Source organism: Thalia democratica, chromosome 8, assembly GCF_965202585.1.
Source record: "Thalia democratica chromosome 8, ktThaDemo2.hap1.1, whole genome shotgun sequence".
Classification (NCBI taxonomy): domain Eukaryota; kingdom Metazoa; phylum Chordata; class Thaliacea; order Salpida; family Salpidae; genus Thalia; species Thalia democratica.
In genome coordinates, this window is record NC_139172.1 from 42,721,712 (window position 1) to 42,744,258 (window position 22,547).

General features: G+C 24.6%; 1 protein-coding gene across 1 annotated transcript; it reads left to right on the top strand.

Annotated features, from left to right (window-relative positions):
• Positions 1 to 2,531: 2,531 nt before the first annotated feature.
• Positions 2,532 to 21,744, top strand: LOC145842346 (G-protein coupled receptor-associated protein LMBRD2-like). The gene is made up of 16 exons (XM_082949772.1): positions 2,532 to 2,702; positions 4,157 to 4,238; positions 6,672 to 6,786; positions 7,532 to 7,587; positions 8,031 to 8,142; positions 8,414 to 8,624; positions 10,704 to 10,778; positions 11,233 to 11,369; positions 12,538 to 12,654; positions 14,226 to 14,314; positions 17,353 to 17,534; positions 19,312 to 19,445; positions 19,842 to 19,953; positions 20,170 to 20,377; positions 21,170 to 21,295; positions 21,502 to 21,744. The coding sequence occupies exons 1-16, from the start codon at positions 2,532 to 2,534 to the stop codon at positions 21,654 to 21,656; spliced, it is 2,082 nt and encodes a 693-aa protein (XP_082805898.1). The 3' UTR covers positions 21,657 to 21,744.
• The last annotated feature ends 803 nt before the right edge of the window (positions 21,745 to 22,547 follow it).

Sequence of the window (22,547 nt, forward strand, 5' to 3'; positions counted from 1 at the left end):
CTAAGTCCCTGATTAAAAAAATATAAAATTTAATGTATGTATTTTCATTATATTGCAAGTTTATTGTCAATACAATGGATCCAGGCATCAAAATCTAGGCTACTTAAACTGAAAGACATAGTGTAGAATAAAAAAAAAAAACATCTTAAAGACTTTAATTTCATTTTGTTTTAAATATATATCTGGGATCATAATAACCAGTAAAAACAGAATAAAGTTTGTATTTTGTATAAAAATTGTACAAAGTTTAGAAAGTATGCTTTTGATGTTTTTAGCTAACTGAAAAGTTTGAATAGTCCATGAAAATAGTTTTAATGATATAAAATTAAAATAAGTATTTTCAAGTAGAGTGATTTGATTTAAGAGTTGATAATTTTTTATTACCAGATCGAAAGGGATTTTAGGAACAAATTATAACAAAATTAATACTTTTTTAGTTATGTAACTTAGAATATATACTACAAGTCAATCATTAAGAAAAATTATTTTTTCAGTGCGTTTTTTTGAGAGTAATTTTTATAAACATGAATTGCAATTCTGAAATTATTTCAGATATAATAAAAAGTAGCTACAAATCTATTAGTTTTTAAATCTTAAGCCACCTACCTCAAATTTTTTAGAAAATTTCTTGTTTTAAAAAAACCCTTTTAGTGTTTAAGTTATAAAATAGTTAAAAGCAAACATTCAAAAAAAAAAAAAGAAAACAGTATTTTTTTCCAAAAGTGACATTCAAATATTGTTAATTTACTTACTATAATAGTTCAAAATAGATTGATTTCGAGTTTAATTAGAAGACAATAATATTTTTAGTTAGATATTTTTTTTACCATTAAATTTTTGATCTTCCATAAGTAGCCTTATGAACTGACTGACTTTTATCCCTTATGTCTAATAGTTACATTGAATATTTTAAAATAATAAAACGTATCCGATATCTTAGATATATATATATATATGTTTAACTATATAAACTAAAGTTTATATATATAAATTCTTAAAATTAAGTCGAATTGTAAAAAAATAAAGTGGACCCTTTATGGTAGAGTTTCAAAAACTTTTTTTCAAATTGCCTTCTTTAAAGAATTCAAAAATATATTGCCCCCTCCAATAAGTGCTGCTCAAAAAGCATAAGCTAACATTTAAAACACTCACTTAGACCTTTTTTTGCTCTTCATCAAATATCTAATACAAGTTACAAAGTTATCAATAAAAACACCTAAAACCTTTTTTTTTCTGCTCTTCATCTGCAACTCAAGAATGTATTGCGTAGGTTTCAAAATTTCTAAACTGTCCCCTTTTTCCTCTTTTCAAGTTAATGCCCCCAACTTACTAATATCGTCCACTTTGGGAAACACTGCTCTATGACTTTAATCAGCTAACTTAACACCATTATAGACAGTGTTATATCAACAAAATAATCTGAAATAAATAAAAACATTTGTTCAACAGATGATTTAAGTTTTTTCTTAGCAAGTTAGTAATAACTTTTGACAAATAAAACCTTAGAGTAACACTGATTTTAAAATATACAATGAAAAAGAAATTTTAAACTTTTATAACTTTAGGAATTGCATTTGTTCTTTCTAGTTTGTCAGTCATAACCAAAATTTCATTTTTGAAAGCCGTATTTGGTACTTATTTATGTAATGATAAGGTTTAAATCTGTTATGTAAAAATCTAGAAAATTTTATATATACTTCTTTAAAATCATTACTTTTTTTACAACACTTTTACACAAATCAATGCTACAAAAGTTGTTCTCATGTTACAGAGCACAAAAATCATAAGATTAATTAAACTTTTCTTAAAATATACTTCTCTTTTCCATTCTAAACTTGTTTAAAACTTATCATTTTTTTTAATATTTAGCTTTAGTGTAGTTGTATTATTTTAAACAATAAAGTTATAATAGTGGTAAAATAATCAACTTTTTTATTAACAAATTTGTACTTTTCTTTTCCAGAGGTTGCAGATTTTAATGCTAAAATAAAAAAAAGTTGCACAGTTTCTATTTTGAGTGATTACAAGAAAATTAAATCAAGTACAAAAACTAGTTGATAATACAAAATAGTGCACAAGCTAATAATATAAGGAAATAAATTAAATGAAAAATATATTTGGACCACTTGTGTTGGAGCTTCTTTTAATCAATTTTTTTTTAGAGTTTAATAAAAAAGAAAACGTGAATCTGAAAATTAAAACAGCTCATAAATTCATAATAATAATATATAATCAAATAAAATGTTTTGAACAATTTTGTTGGAATCTGTGATTTTCTAAAAAAGAACTTTTTCTTTTAAATTAGTAAATTTCAAAGTTAAAATAAATAAAGAATATCTATTTTAATCAGCTCATAAACTGATTACTTGTATAAATAAAATATGTTTGAGCTAATCCTGTTGAAACTCTTGATAGAGTTAATATATTTTGTTAGCCAAATATGCATTTTTCTAAACATAAACAGCAAAAAAAAATCTCTATTAATTTTAAACAGAATATCAGTTAGTAACAAATAAGCAAATAATCAAATTATGTTTGGACCGCTGGTGTTGGAGCTTCTAGTGGTGTTTTTGGCAGCATTGTTGTTGCTGCACTCCTACGGTCAGATTAGGAAGCAGCATGCGATGGTCACCGTGGCAACGCTGGTCGCCTGGTACTTCAGCATGATAATTGTGTTCATCCTGCCACTAGATGTCTCTTCTGTTAGTTTTGTTAGGAATAAGTTAGAAATTAATCAAACATATTAAAAAGTAAATATTACCTAAAACATAAACGTTATAATGCTGTTAAACAAGAAAAGTATATCACAAGTTGTTTTAAAAAATAAATGCTCATAATAAAAATAACAATAAATAAATACTTGTAACCAAAGTTATAGAGGTTAAGCAAGAGATCTTATTAGAAAGTAATCATTAAAGCTATATAACTCAGAAATAAGCTGTCAAATTAAATACCAACCAGAATATTTACTGACAAAGCTTTCAGCATTTAATTGACATTATCAATGTAGTAAAAGTAAGAATAATTTGTAACAATCTATTCTTTCAGGGTTGGTACTTTTATAGCTATTAAATATTATAAACAAAATTAGCCTATAGTAAATACATTGAAATGTATGAAATCTAGGAATACATTCAAAAGTGTTTTCAATTCCAGCTTCTATAGTTATTTTAAGTACGCTAGTTAAACTAGAAAAAACTGTATTGAAATAATTTTCTGACATTTAAGTTGTTTGATAATGATTCAATTACAAAATTTATACAGTGAATAGTTTACATTCAAAGGTGTTTTATAAAAGTAACAAACTTAAATTAAAAGTGAAAAATGTATAAGTTTTATGTCTTTTCTTGTTTGCTATGTAGTAATTATAATAAATACTAATAACATTTTAGTTCCTTAAAAACCTGAAAACTTTTTTTTTGGAATTTAATCTTTTAATAATTTATTATAAATGTAAAAATTCAATTTGAAAATACTTACACAGCTTTAAAAAAATCAGCAAACTAAAAGTGTTTTAGATTTTTTAAAAATGTTAGTCGTTTTATACAAAGTAGCTATTAATGAAAAATATAAAAGTTCTAGTTCTAAATATTGAAAAAAATACTTTCACAACATGGTTTAGTTTAAAGAAAACTATTGGTTTAAAAAATATTTCTTAGGTAGTATTTTACAGAAAAAACCCAGTTTTTAGTTTTTAGAAAAAAGTTGTAATACATACTGTTTAACAAGACATGTATAACATAATTTTTTTTTTAATTAATGCAAAATTAAGGAATTATATTTCAACAAATTATAACACTTCATACCAAAATGTTTTATGTTAAGAACATAAAAAAACAAGAAATAAAGAAAAATAACTTGTTGTGCTCCATCTTTTCAGAGTTTTTCATAGTATGATTTATAAAAAAAACTAGACTAGATTAAATCCATTAGAATCTATGTACATTCTAATAATCTATTCAATGATGTTTTTAACTTTAGCTATCTGCAATTGTAAACAGTTATCTTAAGTATACGAATAAAAGTGTTACAACTTTATTGAAAAACCTTTCTAACTTCTAAGTTGTTTGATATCAATCGAAATGTACAAATTTATACTGTGTATACTATATAATTTACGTTCAAAGGTGTTTTAAAAATATAACAAACTTTGCAGACTTTCTATCGGGAGTGTATTGAGAAGGAGAAAATAGACCACCAGACAAACACTTCCACAAATTCCTCAGACCTTAAGAGAGGTAAGAACATATGTGTGTGTGTCTACTAGATATGTATTAAGTTGCCTTAAGTTTTTTTTTTGCATTATTTTTTAAGTTTTTTTATTATATAAAAATTTTTTGAATTAGTTGTTTTCAATTGCTTAAAAGACTTCTTGTTATTTTCAATGCTGCTACTTAAAGTTTTAAGTTAAAAAATAATGTGCTATAAAACTTATTTAACCTTCTTTGAACAAGTGAACTAATTGAACTAGTTAACCTGATAGTTATTTTAATGTTTTAAGTGAAAAGTTGTTTGTACTTTGTAAAATGTTAAGTTTTTGTCATATTCATTTATGGTTTTTCTTTTGAAACTAAATTAATACTAATGTTTATAAAATATTAATGCTTTTGTAAGTATTATTTTTATGCTCTCAAATTGTTAGTTCAAACTTAATAATTTTAGTTATCAGTTCGGAATACACAATATTTTTTTAGTATTCAGTTAATAATCAATCATTTTAAAAGTACCTCAGATCAAGGCCGCTCAACTGAAACAAACAAATTATTATACATTACTAATATAAACAGTTGAAACTGTTGAAAATGCTTTTATATTTTTATTCAACTTCTTTTCCTTACACAACGTCATTTTGTAGTAGAATCAGTGACAAACGCAACAACTGTAAACGCAACTTCTACTATTGTACCTTCAACTTTGTCATCAACAACAAACTTTCAACACGGTATGACGTCATAACGCTTGCATGCACGGTAGTCATGACAATTTGAAATTTTTGAATGATTTTGTCACTTCACTTTTGAAAACACTAGCTTGAGTTGTTTTACACTGGCTCGTTAAAATAAATCAAAAAATGTTATATTTAAAATTTTGAACAAGTGAATACCGTTTTTAATGTCATGTGGATTTTACATTTTTGTCATAAAAATTTTTCTTTTGTTGTTGAGTTGTTTCAAATAGCTTGTGCAAGTTTGTTTTCAAAGTGTTATAGTTTATTGTTATTATTGAAAATTTTTGTGTGAAAATTTATTAAATTATTCTGTTAATTTAGACTTCAGATGTTATTGTACAATGAATCTGTTTTGAAAAAGAGGATAGTTGAGTAATTTGGATTTAGATGAATAATTTAGTTTAATAAAAGTATAAAGATTTATATCTAAAACTTATACTAGTACATCTATTGTCAATGTTTTGAAAATACAAGAAATTCTGTTTTCTTATTTATACCAAATAGTTTAAAGCTTGATTGTACTAATTTTTTTATCAGTTACACAAATAAAATATCCTATTTAAATATTTTTAATAAGTTTTATTATCAAAAAGCGAAATTTACTATAGACATTTTCGCTACTTAAAGTATAGTACAAACTGTCTATCTAATTAAAAGTTTTATAAATAAGCTTTACTATAAACCTTAATCTTAATAAACGTCAACTATAATTAAAAAAAAAAATTTTTTTCAGTCTACAAAAGTAAACAATAGAAGATATATTAATGTTGCTCATTTACACAATTACACAAAAGTTTATATGCTTGAAGAATATGTGCTGTGCATGTATAAGAAACTTCAAGTATTGTTTTCAAACATTAATGTAAAATCGTTTTATATACTACCTTTGAAAAAAAGTCTGATTTGCATGTAGTTTTAATTATCACAAAAAAAAAAACTTGCCACCTAAAAATTTCCGAGTGCAATAATAGTTTAAGTATGTTAAGTGTTAATTTTAGGATATTTGTCAATTTTTTTGTTTACTGAATAACAAAAGAGTATTTATAGTACTTTATATGTTTAACTTTAACATGTACAGTATAATTAAAACCTCAAATATTTTGTGCAAACATAATTGAAAATTTTTATGCTAATCTTTATTGGATCTTATAAATAAAAAAAAAATTTTTTGCTAAAAGGGCTTGTTTTTTTATCATCTCCCATTTCGTTAAAAAAAAAATAATTCATAACTTGAAACTTACACTAGGTATTCCGGAGTTGATGATAAAGAGAATAAAAAGGTTTTTAGCGTTTTTATTGTAATTTTTTAAGAAATGTTGTTAGAGGGGGCCTTAGTCTTAGATTTCTATAAAGGGGGACTTTTGAAAAAAGATTGGGTTATCCCTGTTCATCGTCATAAACAGCATGTTTATTCACCTGAAAAAGCTGCAATTTCAATATCAAGTTGTAATTGTTGTTAATTAAAAAAAGTATTTATTAAACTACTGTTATATCTAAAATTAAATCGATGTAACTACTCTATACGCTTTATACTATTTTTTTTGTATATTTTCAATACAAACAGAAACAACCCCTGCTGACTACGTGTCGAGTTGTGTGAAGCCGTGGAATTTTAGAAATTTTTCACATGCAAACAATTAAAACCTTAATTAGATACTAGAATCTATCATATTAATTTTTTTTTTTAATGATGAATTTTTTTGTATTTTTTCAATACAAACAGAAACAACCCCTGCTGACTACGTGTCGAGTTGTGTGAAGCCGTGGAGCTACGTTCCTGAAAACACGCTGCCAACAATGTGGATACTGGTCTACTGGACATCACAGTTCCTCACTTGGTCAGTTGCATGCTTTCAATGTAAACTGATGTGTTGCGAATTTGTATCGAGTGCAAGTTTTTAATTTTTTTTTTGTTACCAGTTTTAGTATAATCATCTAGGAGAGACATGTATAAGGTTTATCTAAGTTTAAGTGTAAATTACAAAATTTAAATTGGACTTTTCTGTTCATTAATTAATCAGAGTTACATGTTGTTAGTATGTATGTTTTTTTTTGTTTTAATTTTTAAATATAATCATCTAGGAGTGATATGTATAAGGTGTGTTTAAGTGTAAATCACTAAATGTGAGTTTAGGTCAATTACAAAGTTTTTAGATTGGTATGATTGAAAAAACACTTCATAACTTAGTAGTTATATGTTCTTATAAGTTGATTATGATTTTTCTTAAAGTATCAGTTTAAATAGTTTTCAAGACTTTTTAAAAATGCTTCGTTTTCATTGACGATATAAGTTTGACAATAAAAAACGCCTAAGTTAGAAATTGAAGTGTAATTACATTATAGATTTTGTTTAAGTACTCAGTTTTTCAATATTTAAATTATTTTTAGGTAAAAGGATTTAAAATTAAGTTGTTGAATTAAAATAGTAATCATTCTTAATACAAAAGTAACATTTTTTCAAATTTAATATTTTAATTACAGGTTGGTGTTACCTATCATACAGTCTTTTTTAGTAAATTTTTTAAGATTATTACCTTCGTAATAAATCATAACATATTTTTTTAATTTATATTTTAATTTTAGGTTGGTGTTACCTTTCATACAGTCTTATGTTTGTGCTGGAGACTTCACCATTCCTGGTTAGTTTGATTCTTTTATAATATATAATTTTCATTAGATATTAAAAGTAACTTGTATTTAAACTTTGAATACTTGCCAGCTTGTTAGAGTTTATTAAATATTCTCACAACAGTTTTATACTTTTGTTGTACTTGAAGTAGATTAATGAAATAAAATTAATGTTAAGTGCTTTGGTGCAATGTAAACTTCTTCAGTCTAGTCTACGTTTGCTGCATTTCATATGTTGCAAGTCATTTTAACTGGCAGTTGAAAAAAATGATTATGTTTTGCTGCTCATTTTAGATAAAACCAGAACAGTAGCGTTATGCATTCTAATTACTAGTATGTAAATTAATGGCAAAATGAAAAGGGCAGCTGTTGAAAACGTAATTTTTGATAATTTGTAGCTATGCAGCTTATACAGCATTATATAATATTATCAAAATATAAATTATTACAACAGGCAAAATGAAACGGGCAGTTGTTGAAAACGGGATTTATTACGCCAGTTACTTCGTTCTTTTCTGCTGTCTTCTCATCTACATCATTGCTTCTCCCAACATTCACTTTGACATGTTTGCTTTAATTATATTATTTTTTAATTTTGTATTTGTCCAGATAAAACACGTTCTTTTTATGTTCTTAAAAAAATCTAAATTTAGAGGTTTTTACACAGTACCAAAAATAATCTTTTTATTAGCTTGATTTGGCAGCTAAATAAATAATAAAATTAATTAATAACAACAAATACATAACAGTTTAAAATAGATACTAATTGAAAAATGTGCTATCAAAATGTACAATGTCAAATCAAATTAATTATCACTGAAGTATTTTATTTTACAGCTCCCAACTGAAAATCCTCATAATAACATGTTCCAACACATGGGGGTTGTTCCTACTCATCCTGTTGCTAGGTTACGGGTTGGTGGAGGTTCCCAGAAATTGGTGGCGCTGTTCGCACGTTGCCATGGAAACAAACAGGAACTACTTCAAACTTTCCAAGTTGTCCACTGAAAAGCAGGAAGCTACTGAGAATTACGAGGATTTACTTGATGTTTGTTTTTTCAGTTGATGTTTTAATTGATGTTTGTTTAATTGTTTAGTAGTTTTGTATATTTACTAAGTATAAAATTTATTATTTTTAACTTCAAACTTTCCAAGCTGTCAACTGAGAAGGAGAAAGCTACTGAAAATTATAAAGAATTAAATATGTTTTGTGTGTTGTTTTAAATGTTATCAAAACTTATTATTTAGTTGTATTTAATTTAAATTGACATCACATTTATAACTTTTTACTACAATCTTTCCAAGTTGTCCACTGAAAGAAAGGAGGCTACTAAGAGTTATGAGGATTTATTAGATGTTTGTTACCTAGATTAATTGATAAGAAATGTTTATTACTTGTTTTTTTAACTTGTCAAACGTTAAAAAATAACTACTAATTCATTTACATTTATTGTTATTATTTTTTGCTTTAAAACTTTCCAAACTGTCAACTGAGAAACAGGATGCTACTGAAAATTATGAGGATTTACTTGCTGTCGATTTGTTTTAATATTTGTGATATTGTAATACTTTTGTTTCAGTTTATACAAAAATATTTTGATTGTAATAAATTTTGGAGAACTATTATGACTTACTTTTTGTTTGATCAAGTTGATTATCAAAAATAATTAAGTAATTACACTAAAATGTTTAAGGTTAAGTGTAATAGTAATTATGACTGTCTTTTTAGGTTTTTAGTTAAATATTCAAAAAAATTGCTAAAACACCTATTTTTAAACATGGTTCAAGTTTAGTTAAGTGGTTTAACGTATGACAATGAAAATCTGTAATTTTTTTTTGGCTGTACTAAAAAATAAGTTATAACGATAATTTTTCAATTGTGAAATGTTTATGTATCAATAAATCTTTTTATCAAAGTTTATAAATTATTATTGAGTGTTTTACACTAAAACAAGAACTATGGACTTGTTGTGGTGCAAAAAGTTTATGTAAAGGAGATTAAACAAACACAAAAAGCAGATTAAAATAATACACTTTTTTATATTTCAGTCAGTAGTTTTATATGTTTCAGTTCTTTTGCTATCTTACAATTGTATAAAATTTTTTTATAAAACCCTTGAAAAAAATTTAATGATTAAATTGAAGTTTTTGACAGCAAGTTGATTTCTTAATAAATACTTTTTTATCATGTTTTTAATGTTTCATAGTTATTTAAAAAGATACTAGTTTTCCATTTTTATTCAAAAGTAAAGCTTTATTTTAAAAACTAAACCAAAGTATTTTTCCGTAACAGTTTCCAATATTTGAATAGACTTGTTCAGTAATTGAAGGTCATTTGTTACAAATGAAAAAAAGTTTAGATGATTAAATATCAAGTTCAGTTGACTAGTTAAGTACGTAATTACTAGATATTTATGTTTTCAATAACCTATAAACTATAAAAAGTTGTGTAGTCACTCATTCTACAAAGATTTGAAGTTGTAACTTATACTGCAATATTTTATTCATTGATGATCTTATAGTGTTATGAGTAATACTTATTGTAAATATTTTATATATTTTTTAAATTTAGTTAAATAAGCTAATGTAAATAACTTTATAATTCTATAAAAAATTGTTTATGTTTTACTAAATAGATGATTTTTGTTAAAAATTTAGTAGTATTAGTAGTTAAAAAGTTATGGTCTTTTATATTTATTATAATTAATATAGTTGTAATATATGTAAACTATAGTAAAATATAGTTAAAAAATTATGTAAGTCTATTAGAATTTAATTAAAAAAACTCAGTGTTTAGTTGGTTAATAATGTATTGTTTTAGATGTACTTTAAAACTTGTTAAAAAACTTCATAGCTTTAGTTTAGCAATTTTAGTTTAGTTTTGGGTTTATAACATTTATTTTCTATGTGTAATTTACAATTTTAAAAAAATAACTCAAAAGTTTTGAAAAAAGGTGGACTTCTTAAATTAAATTTATTACATTTAAGTTTTAGTTTTTAAAAGTTTTTAAATTTTTTGAATAGTATACTATTTTATACAATTTATTTTATTTCTATTTGTAATAACATACTATTAGATACATTTTTAAAATTTGTATGTTTAATAAATTAAGAATTAATTTTACAGGAGATCAAACAAATTTCGAGTTGTGTAAATTATTCCCACCCGTACAGAAAATTCATCAACATCATTATCAGTAAAGTGAATCTTTGTTTATTTGATTTAACTATAATATAAAAAAAAATAATGTTATTTTTTGTATTTAATTAAACATTTTAAAAAGTTATGAGTTATTTTCCACAGAGTGTAAAAAATAATGCTGACTTATTATAGCATCAATAAATCTTTAATATGCTTACTATATTTTAAGTTTATTAAATATTTTTAATATTAAATAAAAACATTATTAAAGTTATTTTATGTTCTGTAGCTTGAAATTGGTAAAAATTAACAATACCCTAATTTATTTAATTAATATAATAAATATCAACTAACTATTTCTTTTTTTTTAATACCAACCAACTATTTCTTTTTTTTAATATCAACCAACTGCTTTTTTTCTTTTAAATATTCACCAATTGTATTTTTACCATTACAGTTTTCAAATATCACCAAATAGAAATAAATATATTTTTAAATAAAATAAAATTCTTAGTGTCCAGACGATTTCCAGCAGAGTCTGATTGACAACAACAGCGATGACGTAACAAACATTACGTCACAATCGAGAAGGAACAGTGACGTCATAGAGAGGTCGGTACCCTCAGAAGCCGGTTTCGTCAAACTGCATAAGTGAGCAGGATTTTTTATTTCATAGGAAAGTATTTTTTATTACAATTTTATACTTTTAAAGCTGGTCACCACTCAAGATAACTCAGGCTATTTTATTTGCAAAGCTCAGCTAAATTTTTTTCTTAATTTTTGAAATTAATTCTAAATATTTCACAGTCATTTGTTTATCTTTATGACAACAAACTTTTTCTGGTATAAACATCTTATCAGAAGTTTTTTTTCCTATATCTCAGGCTTGCTTTTAAAGATCAATTATTTATTTGGTAAACAAATAGATAAATAAATAACTTGCTTTTATTTCTTTGTATTTACTCATACATTGATTTAGATCAGGGTTTCCTAATCTTTTTTTCAAAAGGCCCCCTTATAGAAATTAAAAAAGCTATGGCCCCCTCTAACAATATTTCTCAAAAAGTTACCATAAAAACGCCAAAGACCTTTTTTTGCTCTTCATCATCAACTCTAAAATATCTAGTGTAAGTTTCAAATTATGGCCTTGTGGCTCCCCCTTTTACAGCTTATGGTCCCTTAAATTTCTGATATTCTTCTATAATATCTATTATAAGTTTTAAAACTACCATTAAAAACGACTAAGATTTTTTTGCTCTTCATCAACAACTACAAAATATCTAGTGTAAGTTTCAAATTATGGCCTTGTGGCTCCTTCACTACTCATGCCCCTTTTGGACCTTTTGCTGCTCATGGCCCCCTAAATTTTTGTAATGTTTACTTAGCCCACTTGGGAAACATATTATTTAGATAATGAACTTTTTTTAACTGTTTTTTGTTGAAATTTTAGTTTTTTATATGCTTTACAAAACACCAATTAATTTTGTTGATAAAAATCAAAATTTTAGTTTCAAGAGTTTTTTAACAACGAACGATAAATTGACAAGTATAAAAAGTTTTTAAACATTTTACTTTAAAAGAAAAAAAATTATACTATCTAGTTGACAGATTTTTCTTGTAATTTATTTATTTTGTATTCGCCTTATGATTTTTTAATAAAATTATAATTTCAAGATTTTTTAAGTGATTTTTTAAATAAAGTAAAACTTTTAAATATGATTTTTTAAGTTCTTTCAATCCACTCTTCTATTGATGGTCTAGCAGTTTAGTTTTAATTTTAAGTTTGGTTGATAATATATTTTTATTTTAATACATCCAGGCAATTACTGCAATCAAGCGACACTCTAAGAAGAACAACTGTGCAATATAAAATATGCATGGACAAATGCTTGCAACTCGAAAATATTCAGAGAAACATTAACAACCAGGCTGACCGGTATTTTTCATTAAATTTATTTGTAATTAGATTTTTTTAAGTAGTTTAACTTTTTGTATTTTTAAAGTTGCATGTAACTTGCTGGTTGTTAGTGAATTAAAATTACCTATTATTCATTGTATCAAGTTTGCATACCTTTTCAAAATATAACAGTTTACGAAAAATATGTCTAGTATTTTAATTTGTTTTATTGTTTAATTTGTTTTAATTTAGATAACAACCTAATTATTAATATTTAAGTTAGTTTGTATTTTTATGCTGTTATATTTTGTGAAGCATGATAAAATGTTTGATTAAAGCAATAAATATATATTTTATTCATAAATTGACACTGTCTATTTTTACACAGAAATTATTCCTTATTGTAACAAAAGGATTTTTTTTTATTTTGAAAGCATATAGACAAGTTTTTTAGATGAGGGTAATTTATAAGATTAAAAATCAAAAAAATATTTTAATCTGTTTAACTTTTTGACATTTGCTAGAAATATTTTTGTTAAATAGTAAAAAATTCTTTATCTATTTTTTTACCACAAGTATATTGTTACTTGACAATAGCTAGAGATGTTTCTGTCAAATAGTAAGGATTTTTTTAGTTTAACTGTTAGATTTTAAACTTCAACGATAGCTGATTTTATAGCTTTTAAAGAATTTAAAAGCCTAACAAATTTAAAGAGTATTTAAATACTGTAGTAAAAATAAGTTTGTTTATACAGGAAAATTTAAGCTCTTCTAAAAGTATTAGGCTTTCATGAATGTAAAACTTTATTTTGAAATACATTTAATTCAGAATTTTTTATATTAGTGTATAAATTTAAATTTTTACTTCAGTAAAACTTTATTGTAGTAAACATTAAAATAAATTCTTTTCAAGTTTTATACTGATTAACTAAGAATATAAACATGAAGATTCGTTACAACTTGTAATTCATACAAGTTTACAAAATACAAAAAAGTAATTAAAAATTACATTCAACTAGTTTATCAAAGTATTAATAGACAACTATTACAATTATCAAGCATAAACTTTAAATGTTGTTTAAAAACAAAAGACCTTTAGGTTGAAGTTTTTTACTTGTTGTAAACAAATGGTTTAGAGTTAGCTATATAACAAGTAATGTTAAAAAAGTGATTGAAAATATTGTCTATTTACAGGCTTCTATGCTCATAGATCAACAGATTGCTGAGTATATATAAAATTATTAGTTTAAACCAAATTTATTGAATATTATGTGTTGATTGTTACTACTGAGTTAAAATAAAAGTATTTAATACCATGTGTGAAAACTAATTCATTAAATAAAAAAAAAAAAAAATTAAGAAAATTAAAAATGATTAATAAAGTTTTGAGTTTTTATCTATTCAAAATATTTTTAAATGTAAAAGTTTTATAGTTCATTTAATTGTACGTCTTAAAACTTGCATTGAAAATAAAGTTATAGAATTATGTAATAAATTAGAGCTAACAAAAAATATTGACTGGGTATGGAGCTAAATAGTTTTTTAAATCAACAAATAAAGTTTTAAAGTTAAATAATAAGTCGTAATTAAATAATTGTATGTTTTTTCAGAGTGTGGAAAGCCGATTCATCCTTATTGGCTTCTAATTCCGACATTAAAGAGCCTTTCATAATAAGAAAATTCTTTTCGCTCAAAATGAGTTAGTTGTTTTTTAATACTCTAATACTTTTGGTTTTGGTATAAAAACTTTTTGTTTTAGACGATTCGTTTCAATCAATAACTAAAACAGTAGTTTTCAATTTTGTTTTAAAGAACTTTTTGCCATAGTCATATATTTTCATATTCCTTTATAGTCAATCAAATTCAACTACTAAACATATGTGGGTGGCCTTTAATAATTTGATAAAATGTTAAATCAACGTACTTTGTAGGGTTGCCAAAAAAACCTGGAAACCTGGAAAATCCTGGAGTTTGAGAATTTTTGAAAAACAAAAACTAAAAAACCTGGAATTTTTAACAAGCTTAAGATGTTAAGTTGTAAAATTTCGATTTGACACAAAAAATCTATCATTTAGATACATTTTTTTGGGCATTAAATTTTTAAATTAAAATACACATTTAAAATAGCTTCACAGTATCTTTTCAATGTTTTTATAATATTTAACACAGTTTCTTGTACACTTAACTTTAAACTTAAAATCGACCCAAAAGTATGTACTTTTAAAAACCTGGAGGAAAGTTTGAAAACTTGGATAAAATTTGCCTAAAGGTTTAGCAACCCTGAGGAAATGTTTTTTGATAAAATGTCAAATCAAACATTTTATACTTTTGCATGTTTTTGACTCAAAACAAAATCTCATTTATAATTCATGCGAAAATATTTTTCTTGCTCGGAGGTTTAAATTTTTTTTTAATGCTGGCGTACATAAGTAATTGTATTTAAACACATTCGGGCAAGTTCAAAAATATGTAGTTTTTTCAAGTACTCTTACTGTATGTCTTATAGTTAACATATTCAAGATAACATTATTTTTTTTAACAAACTATTTAAACAAAAAAAATAATTCTATACAACTTTTTTTGTGTTTTTTATAACTTTTTATCTGAAAACTTGTCGAGCATTTATTGAAAAATAATATTTTAGACTTTGTAATTTTATTAAAAATTTTTTGTGGTTAAAACCTAAACTCAGCTAAACGCACTACTTTGTAGCTATGATTAATAAATGATAAAGTTGTTAGAAATTATTTTGTCAATAAAATATCTTAAAATCTTTAAAAATCAAAGTCTAATTGGTCATTTGTAATTAATATTTTCAGCACTTTAAAAGTTTTATATTTATACAAAACAAAACTTGTCCGAACTTTGCGTGCAGTCATAACTGGTTTTTCAACATTATTACTTTTATCACATAAAGTTATTGGTACAATGCTTCACTACCATATATCAAAATATTTTTTTTATTTTTTGGTACTAAATTCTTGTAAAAGTAGTTTTTTTCCATTACCAAACCTTTTAAAAGTTTTTTTATAAATCAAAACAAATAGTATAATATGTTTTTATATGGTTAACTTTGTTTATATGTTTTAATACAGTTTTCTTAATGGTAGCGCTACAAAAGAAATATTTTCGAAAGACAAAAAGTAAAAACTATCGGTAAATGCTATAATTTAAAATATTTACTTATTGTCTGTAAACTGAAAAAACATAAGTAATTAATATAGCTGTATGAGTGCTGAAAATCTCACTTATACAATACTAACGTTTTAAAGTTTAAATTAACTTAAACAATGTACTTTAAAAATGATGAAGAAAAAAAATTGTAAAATCAATAGTTTTTTTTTTGATTTAAAATTGTTTAAAAGTTTTTAATTTATTTGAGTCTTTAGGCTTTCTTTTCAGTTTAAATCAGTTTTAACTTATAGTTTTACATTATCTAGTAAATAGACTACTTTGAGGTTACTATGTGTATGTTTTAAATGTATTTATTATAGTAATAGTATAATATTTTTCGAACTATAAGTCTTCCAAACAAGAAAGTATTAAAAAAATCTAGTAATAAGTGACTAAATGTTTTTAAAAAATTGGAAAATTAAAAAAAGTTGTATACGATAGATAAGTCTGACAACTTGTTAAAAGGATTATTTTACTTCCAGACTAATACAACACAGACTAATGTAATTTTAATTAGCATGTGCAATGCAGAGTTTGTATGATCAATTTGAATCAGTTGTTTGACAGACGAAAGATTAAAATTTATAATTTTGATAAATAATTGTATTGTGATTAAAAATAAGTATGAAATTGTTTATTAATTGAAAACATTATTTATTCAGCAAGGTGTCAAATTAAAAACATATTTAAAACATATTTTTAAAATTTCAACTCTCATATTTAACTGCTCATTTTTTAAACTTGTTTTAAAGGGGAAATGAATTTTAGTTCAATAGAATAAATAATTATTGGTAATAAAAATGAATTTTAAAATGTTTCAGAAAACTCAGCATTCAAAAGTTATGAGTCATAGAAGTAAAATTAGTATTAGAAAAAACAGCTATGTTTTATCAAAACTGAATAGATTAAACTTTGTTAAGTACATTAAATTGCAGTAAATATTTTCCTGAAAGCAAGCTAACCAAATTAAACATTTAAAGCTTAACTTTTTAACTAATGTATTGAAACCTTTACTAAATAAAAACATCTAAATTTAATTTATCTTATAAATGGGCAACAGAATTTGTAATAAAAAGTTTAAGATTTTTAACAGTATTAGTATGCTGTTTAGTGTTTATGTAAATATTTAAATGGTTTATTTAAAAAAAAATTCAATAAGTGTTTAAGTTGCTGTCTTGTAACAAAAATATTTTTTTTAAAGATGCGCTGATTTAGTATTTAAAAAATCGCGTTAATAATTTAGAATTCGAGTGATTAGACTTAGAGTTTATGGTTTGAAAAATGATGAAGATTCAAGGGTATCTCAGTAAAAGTTACACTTAAATTAGATATAACTAGCCTAAAATTTATTTATACTAAAGCATTACCTTTGGAAACTCAACCAATTATGAAAAAAGTGTTTCTAATATAAAATTTATATCTAAAAACATTAGTGATAGAAGTCCTACTTGATTTCTAATTTCTCAGTATCAGAATGAAAATGTGAAATCTAGCCAATAATCTAAAGTAGTGTATATACATGTGTAATATTACATATAAATGTAAAATAATAATATTTATCAGAATGGAAGTTCTACTGTGAAATCCAACCCATGTTCAGAAGAATATTCTCGATAATGCTGATGGTACTGACGGTGTTAGTAATTTGGAGTGAGTGCACTTTCTTCAACGAGCATCCAGTACTATCTCTGTTCGCTATTTTCATCAACTTGGCGAAATCTAACTACCACTACTTCTACATTGAGGTTCGAATTTGTTTTATTTATGTCTGTATACTTTTAAATATCTTAGTTTCCTTATAAGCTATTTTCATTAACCTGGCGAAATCTAATTACCACTACTTCTACATTGAGGTTCGAAGCTGTTTTATATATGTTTGTATACTTTCTAAATACATATTTTAAATACTAAATACATATTTATCATATTTTTTAGTATTCAAATTTCATTATAAAGTTTATTATTTTATATTTTTAGCTTTTATTTTAAAACATACTAATTCTATTATGACTATTTTCATCAATCTGAAAAAATCTAAATAGCACTACTTCTATATTGAGGTTTGTTATTTAATATGTGTATGTATGTTTCTAAATATATTAGTTTCGTTATAAGCTATTTTCATTAACCTAGATAAATCTAGCTATCGCAAACTCTTCATTTAGGTTTATTATTTTGAATTTTAAGCTTATTTTTTAAAATTTATTAGTTTAACCATGAGCAATTAGAGCTAGTTTGGCCAAGCCGAATTATCACTGTTTCTAAATTAGGATTTACTTATTCGTATTTTAAGATACTATTTAATTGTAGTTATTAGTGTATTAAGTTTGTGTTTTTGAATTATTTATAGTTTGATTTAAGACAATGTTTTTTGTGACACATTACTCAATCTCATTGATATTAATCACAACGACAACTGCCTGTATAAAAATGATGGCGGTCATAAATAATCACATAATAACTTGAAAATAATACAGTTAAAAAACGATGAAAAAAAGAATATTAATATGATCTGAAAATATCAATTAACTTTTAAATACTATAAATAAAGGGGGGGTAGAAGCCATAGGGGGGGGGTCCAAAAGACCAGGTAGAAGCCATTTTTTGACCAAAAATAACATATAGACTTATATTATAGTAAATTTCATAATCTTTCATATGCTTTTTTTAGATTTTAAAAATATTAAGTAACTTTTTTTATGACCGGTTATATAAAGGGTTGTCTTTATAAAGGGTAACTTTAAAGCCGTTTTTCTCGAGTTTTTAAAAACGGGCTTTAAAATCTATCTTCTCCTTCATTTTCCAAGCAATCTTCTTCAAATTTTCAGGAAATGTTCCTTACATTATGAGAAAAAAACGTTATTTGTGAATTTTAATAATTTAGAAAAATAAAAATTTTATGACAAAAATAAAATAAAAAAAGTGATTTTTTATCAAATTTTTTTTTTTTTTTTTCAAAAATAAGTATTTTTACTTGAAATTTTTTAAAGTCACAAATAAAGTTTTTTTTTGTTATTGTATAAAGAATAGACTGTGAAAGTTTGAAGAAGATTGCTTAAAAAATGAAGGAGGAGATAGATTTTGAATGCATTAGTCTTTTTTCGCCGTTTTAGTTTTTCCATCCCCATAAGGAACCTGTTATGCGGCCCGACTTTGGCCGGTCATATCTCAAAAACTAATTCGAATTTTTAAAAACGGTAAAAGAAACTTGAAGCTTAGTAAAAACTCTATAAAATAAGATCAACTTGTAAAAAACATGGCCTACCCCCCCATGGCCTTAATATATATAAATAATCACTTTAGTGTTAAGTGCATATTATAAGTGACGTAAAGTTTCAAGTTTATTACTTTATAAACAGATTTTGTTGTAATATTGCAAGTAGTTTTGTAAATATTCTGTTGTGTATGTTGTACTCAGAACGAAAGTATTTAATTATTTTTTTGCAAAAAGTTATAATTAATATACAAAAGTTATTAAACTAGTAAAGTATTGCGTTAACATTGATTAAATATTTCAAACAGCTTGCTTCAATAGTGGTAATATTTTATTTATGTTACTGCGCGTATTTCACTGTATTCAGAATGAAGATATTTAATTATTATTACATTGCCAACCACCATCAAACTAATGAGTCCTCACTCATATTCGTCGGAATGTTAGTTTGATTGTTTATTTTATATAAACTATTTTTATATTTATTTTGTAGTCATTTTCATTAATGGTGTATAACGTTTTTTTATTTTTTTATAAAACATTAGGTTTTAAAATTTTTGTTTTTTATTACTTTTTTCATTGTTTCATATCAAATTGTTCTTAAAGATTTCAGTATTATTTTAATTACATATGCCAAATAGTGCTTCAGTTTTGATTAAAGTTAGAAATTTTTTTTTTATATAAAATAGTTGTCAATAAAGTATACATTTAAAACTAAATGTAAAATAATTTACATAGCGACTGGTTCAAATTTTTTGCTTACATTGTATTTTAGTGAAGTTAATATAAAAACCTTTTTTTACAAAAACATCTTGAAAACCACTTAATTTTTTTATAGGATGTTGTGCCGTCTAACTCCGCCTTTATGCTTGAATTTTCTCGGATTAATTCATCTGGACACGGGAATTGAAATAACTGATAAAATCAGAGTTGAAACTGCGTATACACAAGTAAGAAAATCTTGTACTAACAAAAACTTGTTATATTGAAATAGTTAGCAGTTTTAAATTGTTGAAGAAACTAAATTAGAAAATGCATTAGCTCAAGTTTTTAGTGTTTAGTTACTTTTTTTTAAACAAATACAACGCGCTGTAGTAGAGCATTACCGTTAAAAGTTAGAAGCTTGATTATATGTTATTTTACTATTACTATTCAATTTAAATCAGATCATGGGTCACTTGGAGCTCATACCGTTCATAAGCGAGGGCTTCAACATTTACTTCCCCACACTGGTGTTGTTGCTGTGCGCGTGCACTTACTTCGAAGTGGGCTCCAGAATGCTCAAGTTCATCGGCTTTCAGAAGCTCATATCCACGGAAGTCGACGATATCATGATCGATCTCATCAATGACGGGAAGCAATTAGTTGCAAGAGGTAAGAAAAGTAATAATTATTTTGTTAAAACAGTAGTTATAATATTTTTCTATTTATCATGATCGATCTCATCAATGACGGGAAGCAATTAGTTGCAAGAGGTAAGAAAAGTAATAATTATTTTGTTAAAACAGCAGTTATAGTATTTTTTTATTTATCATGATCGATCTCATCAATGACGGGAAGCAATTAGTTGCAAGAGGTAAATAATAATTATTTTGTTAAAACGTAATTATAATATTGTTTTATTTATCATGATCGATCTCATCAATGACGGGAAGCAATTAGTTGCAAGAGGTAAGAAAAGTAATTATTTTTTTGTTAAAACAGTAGTTATAATATTTTTTTATTTATTATAATTGACCCTATAAATGATGGGAGGTAAAATAATAATTATATTAAGTAACAAAAAATAGTAAGTATATCTAAAGTCTTGTAAATATATTATGGTTGACCTAACTAATCAATAAGGGAAGCAATTAGTTACTAAATGTTTTAATTTAAATTTTTTTTCAAATTATTTTTTTTTTTGCACGTTAGATTTTATTGAATATTCTAATTAAATTACGTTATAACGATAATCTTAATTTTAAAAGTTTAATAATATTTGTTTACGTAATGATTGTATTTTTTAAGATATTTTTAAACAATGTCATTTATTTTACTAGTTGTAATAAGAATTTATTGCATCATCACCAACAAAATGAAACAATTTATATGATATTTTATTTTTCAAATATTCCTTTCAGTTACTACTTGTACTTGAAGACTAAAATGAAAATAACTTAACAGAAAGACGAAGGGTGGACAGAAGGTTGAAGCAAGAAGACAGAAGCAAACAATTAGACAAATTAACAAACAATTCAAATCATCAGTGGAAAGGTAGATACATGAAAAAACACACTAGTCACATACAAGGTATCAATTAAAATAAATAAATACTTATTAAATTAATTTTTGATGAAAAGTACAAGTAATCATTAGGATATTAATAGTTTATTAGTTCACTAAGTTGTTGAATAAGTGTACTTTTTTACTAATAATTTTTTGCCAGAAATTTAAAGTATTTTGTTACTTGCTTTCGTACTTTATTTTCAAAACACCATTCAATTGTTACGTCACAGACCAGCCTTACCAGAACGACGACGCGACGACCAGCTCCAATGTGACGTCATACAAATCGATCACGATCGACCAGTACGTCAGCAGCGATGATGACGTCATAAGCAACAACACGTCATCGTCGACCAACCCGAGGAATCTTTTCGACGATATCTGATTGTTACGTCACAAACAGTTTGATTGTTACGTCATAATTTGTTGAGTTATTCGTTTGTTCTCCGAAAAAATTTTAGTTCTCAGCTGAAGCTCCCAATTTATTTTTTGTGTTTCTAATTTTTCTACTAAAAGTAATAATATTTATTAATAATAATAACTAGTTCGACGATGTCTGATTGTTTCAATATAATTTATAAATTTGTTAAGTTATAAGTAGTTTTGGTTGGTTTCCCGTAATTTTCTGCTCTAAATTGAAGTTTCCTGATTTGTATTTGTATTGTGTTTAAGTAATAATAATATTTATTAGTAATATTATAGTAACTTTATATTTTATTGCAGTTTTAGCTTAGATATATAACAAATTAGTAGAACTAAAAAAAAAGTTACTGCAAAATTTTTTATTAGATGAATTTTTACAAAAAGTTTTTGAATGAAGGCTTTCGTTGTAACTTATCACAAGGTGGTTTGAAATTTAAAAAAAGTTTTACAAAATTTTACAGTTGCTAATTTAAACATTGAAATGGTTGTGTTTGTCTGTTTAAAATTACAAAGATTTAAGATCTTAACTTCTACATTTCGAAATATGATGACACCAAAAGTTTATTGAATTGAAGTGAATGGATGTATGCTTTTATTTTTGAAAATGACAAATGTAGTTTTTAAAAAAAATTTAAAAAGTAATTGGATTTAACTAAGAAGTTAAAACTTTTTTTAGTTAAACAAAACTGACCCAATGTTGCATAAATTACTACACAAAAAGTATTTGTTATTATTGGATAAAGTTATAATTAAAATTTAGGACTTTTTTTGTATTATTTTTAGTAGCTTTTGAAGCTTAGTTTAATATTTTTTATAATAAAAAGAGTTTGCATAGATGTTTTAGTTAAAAAAA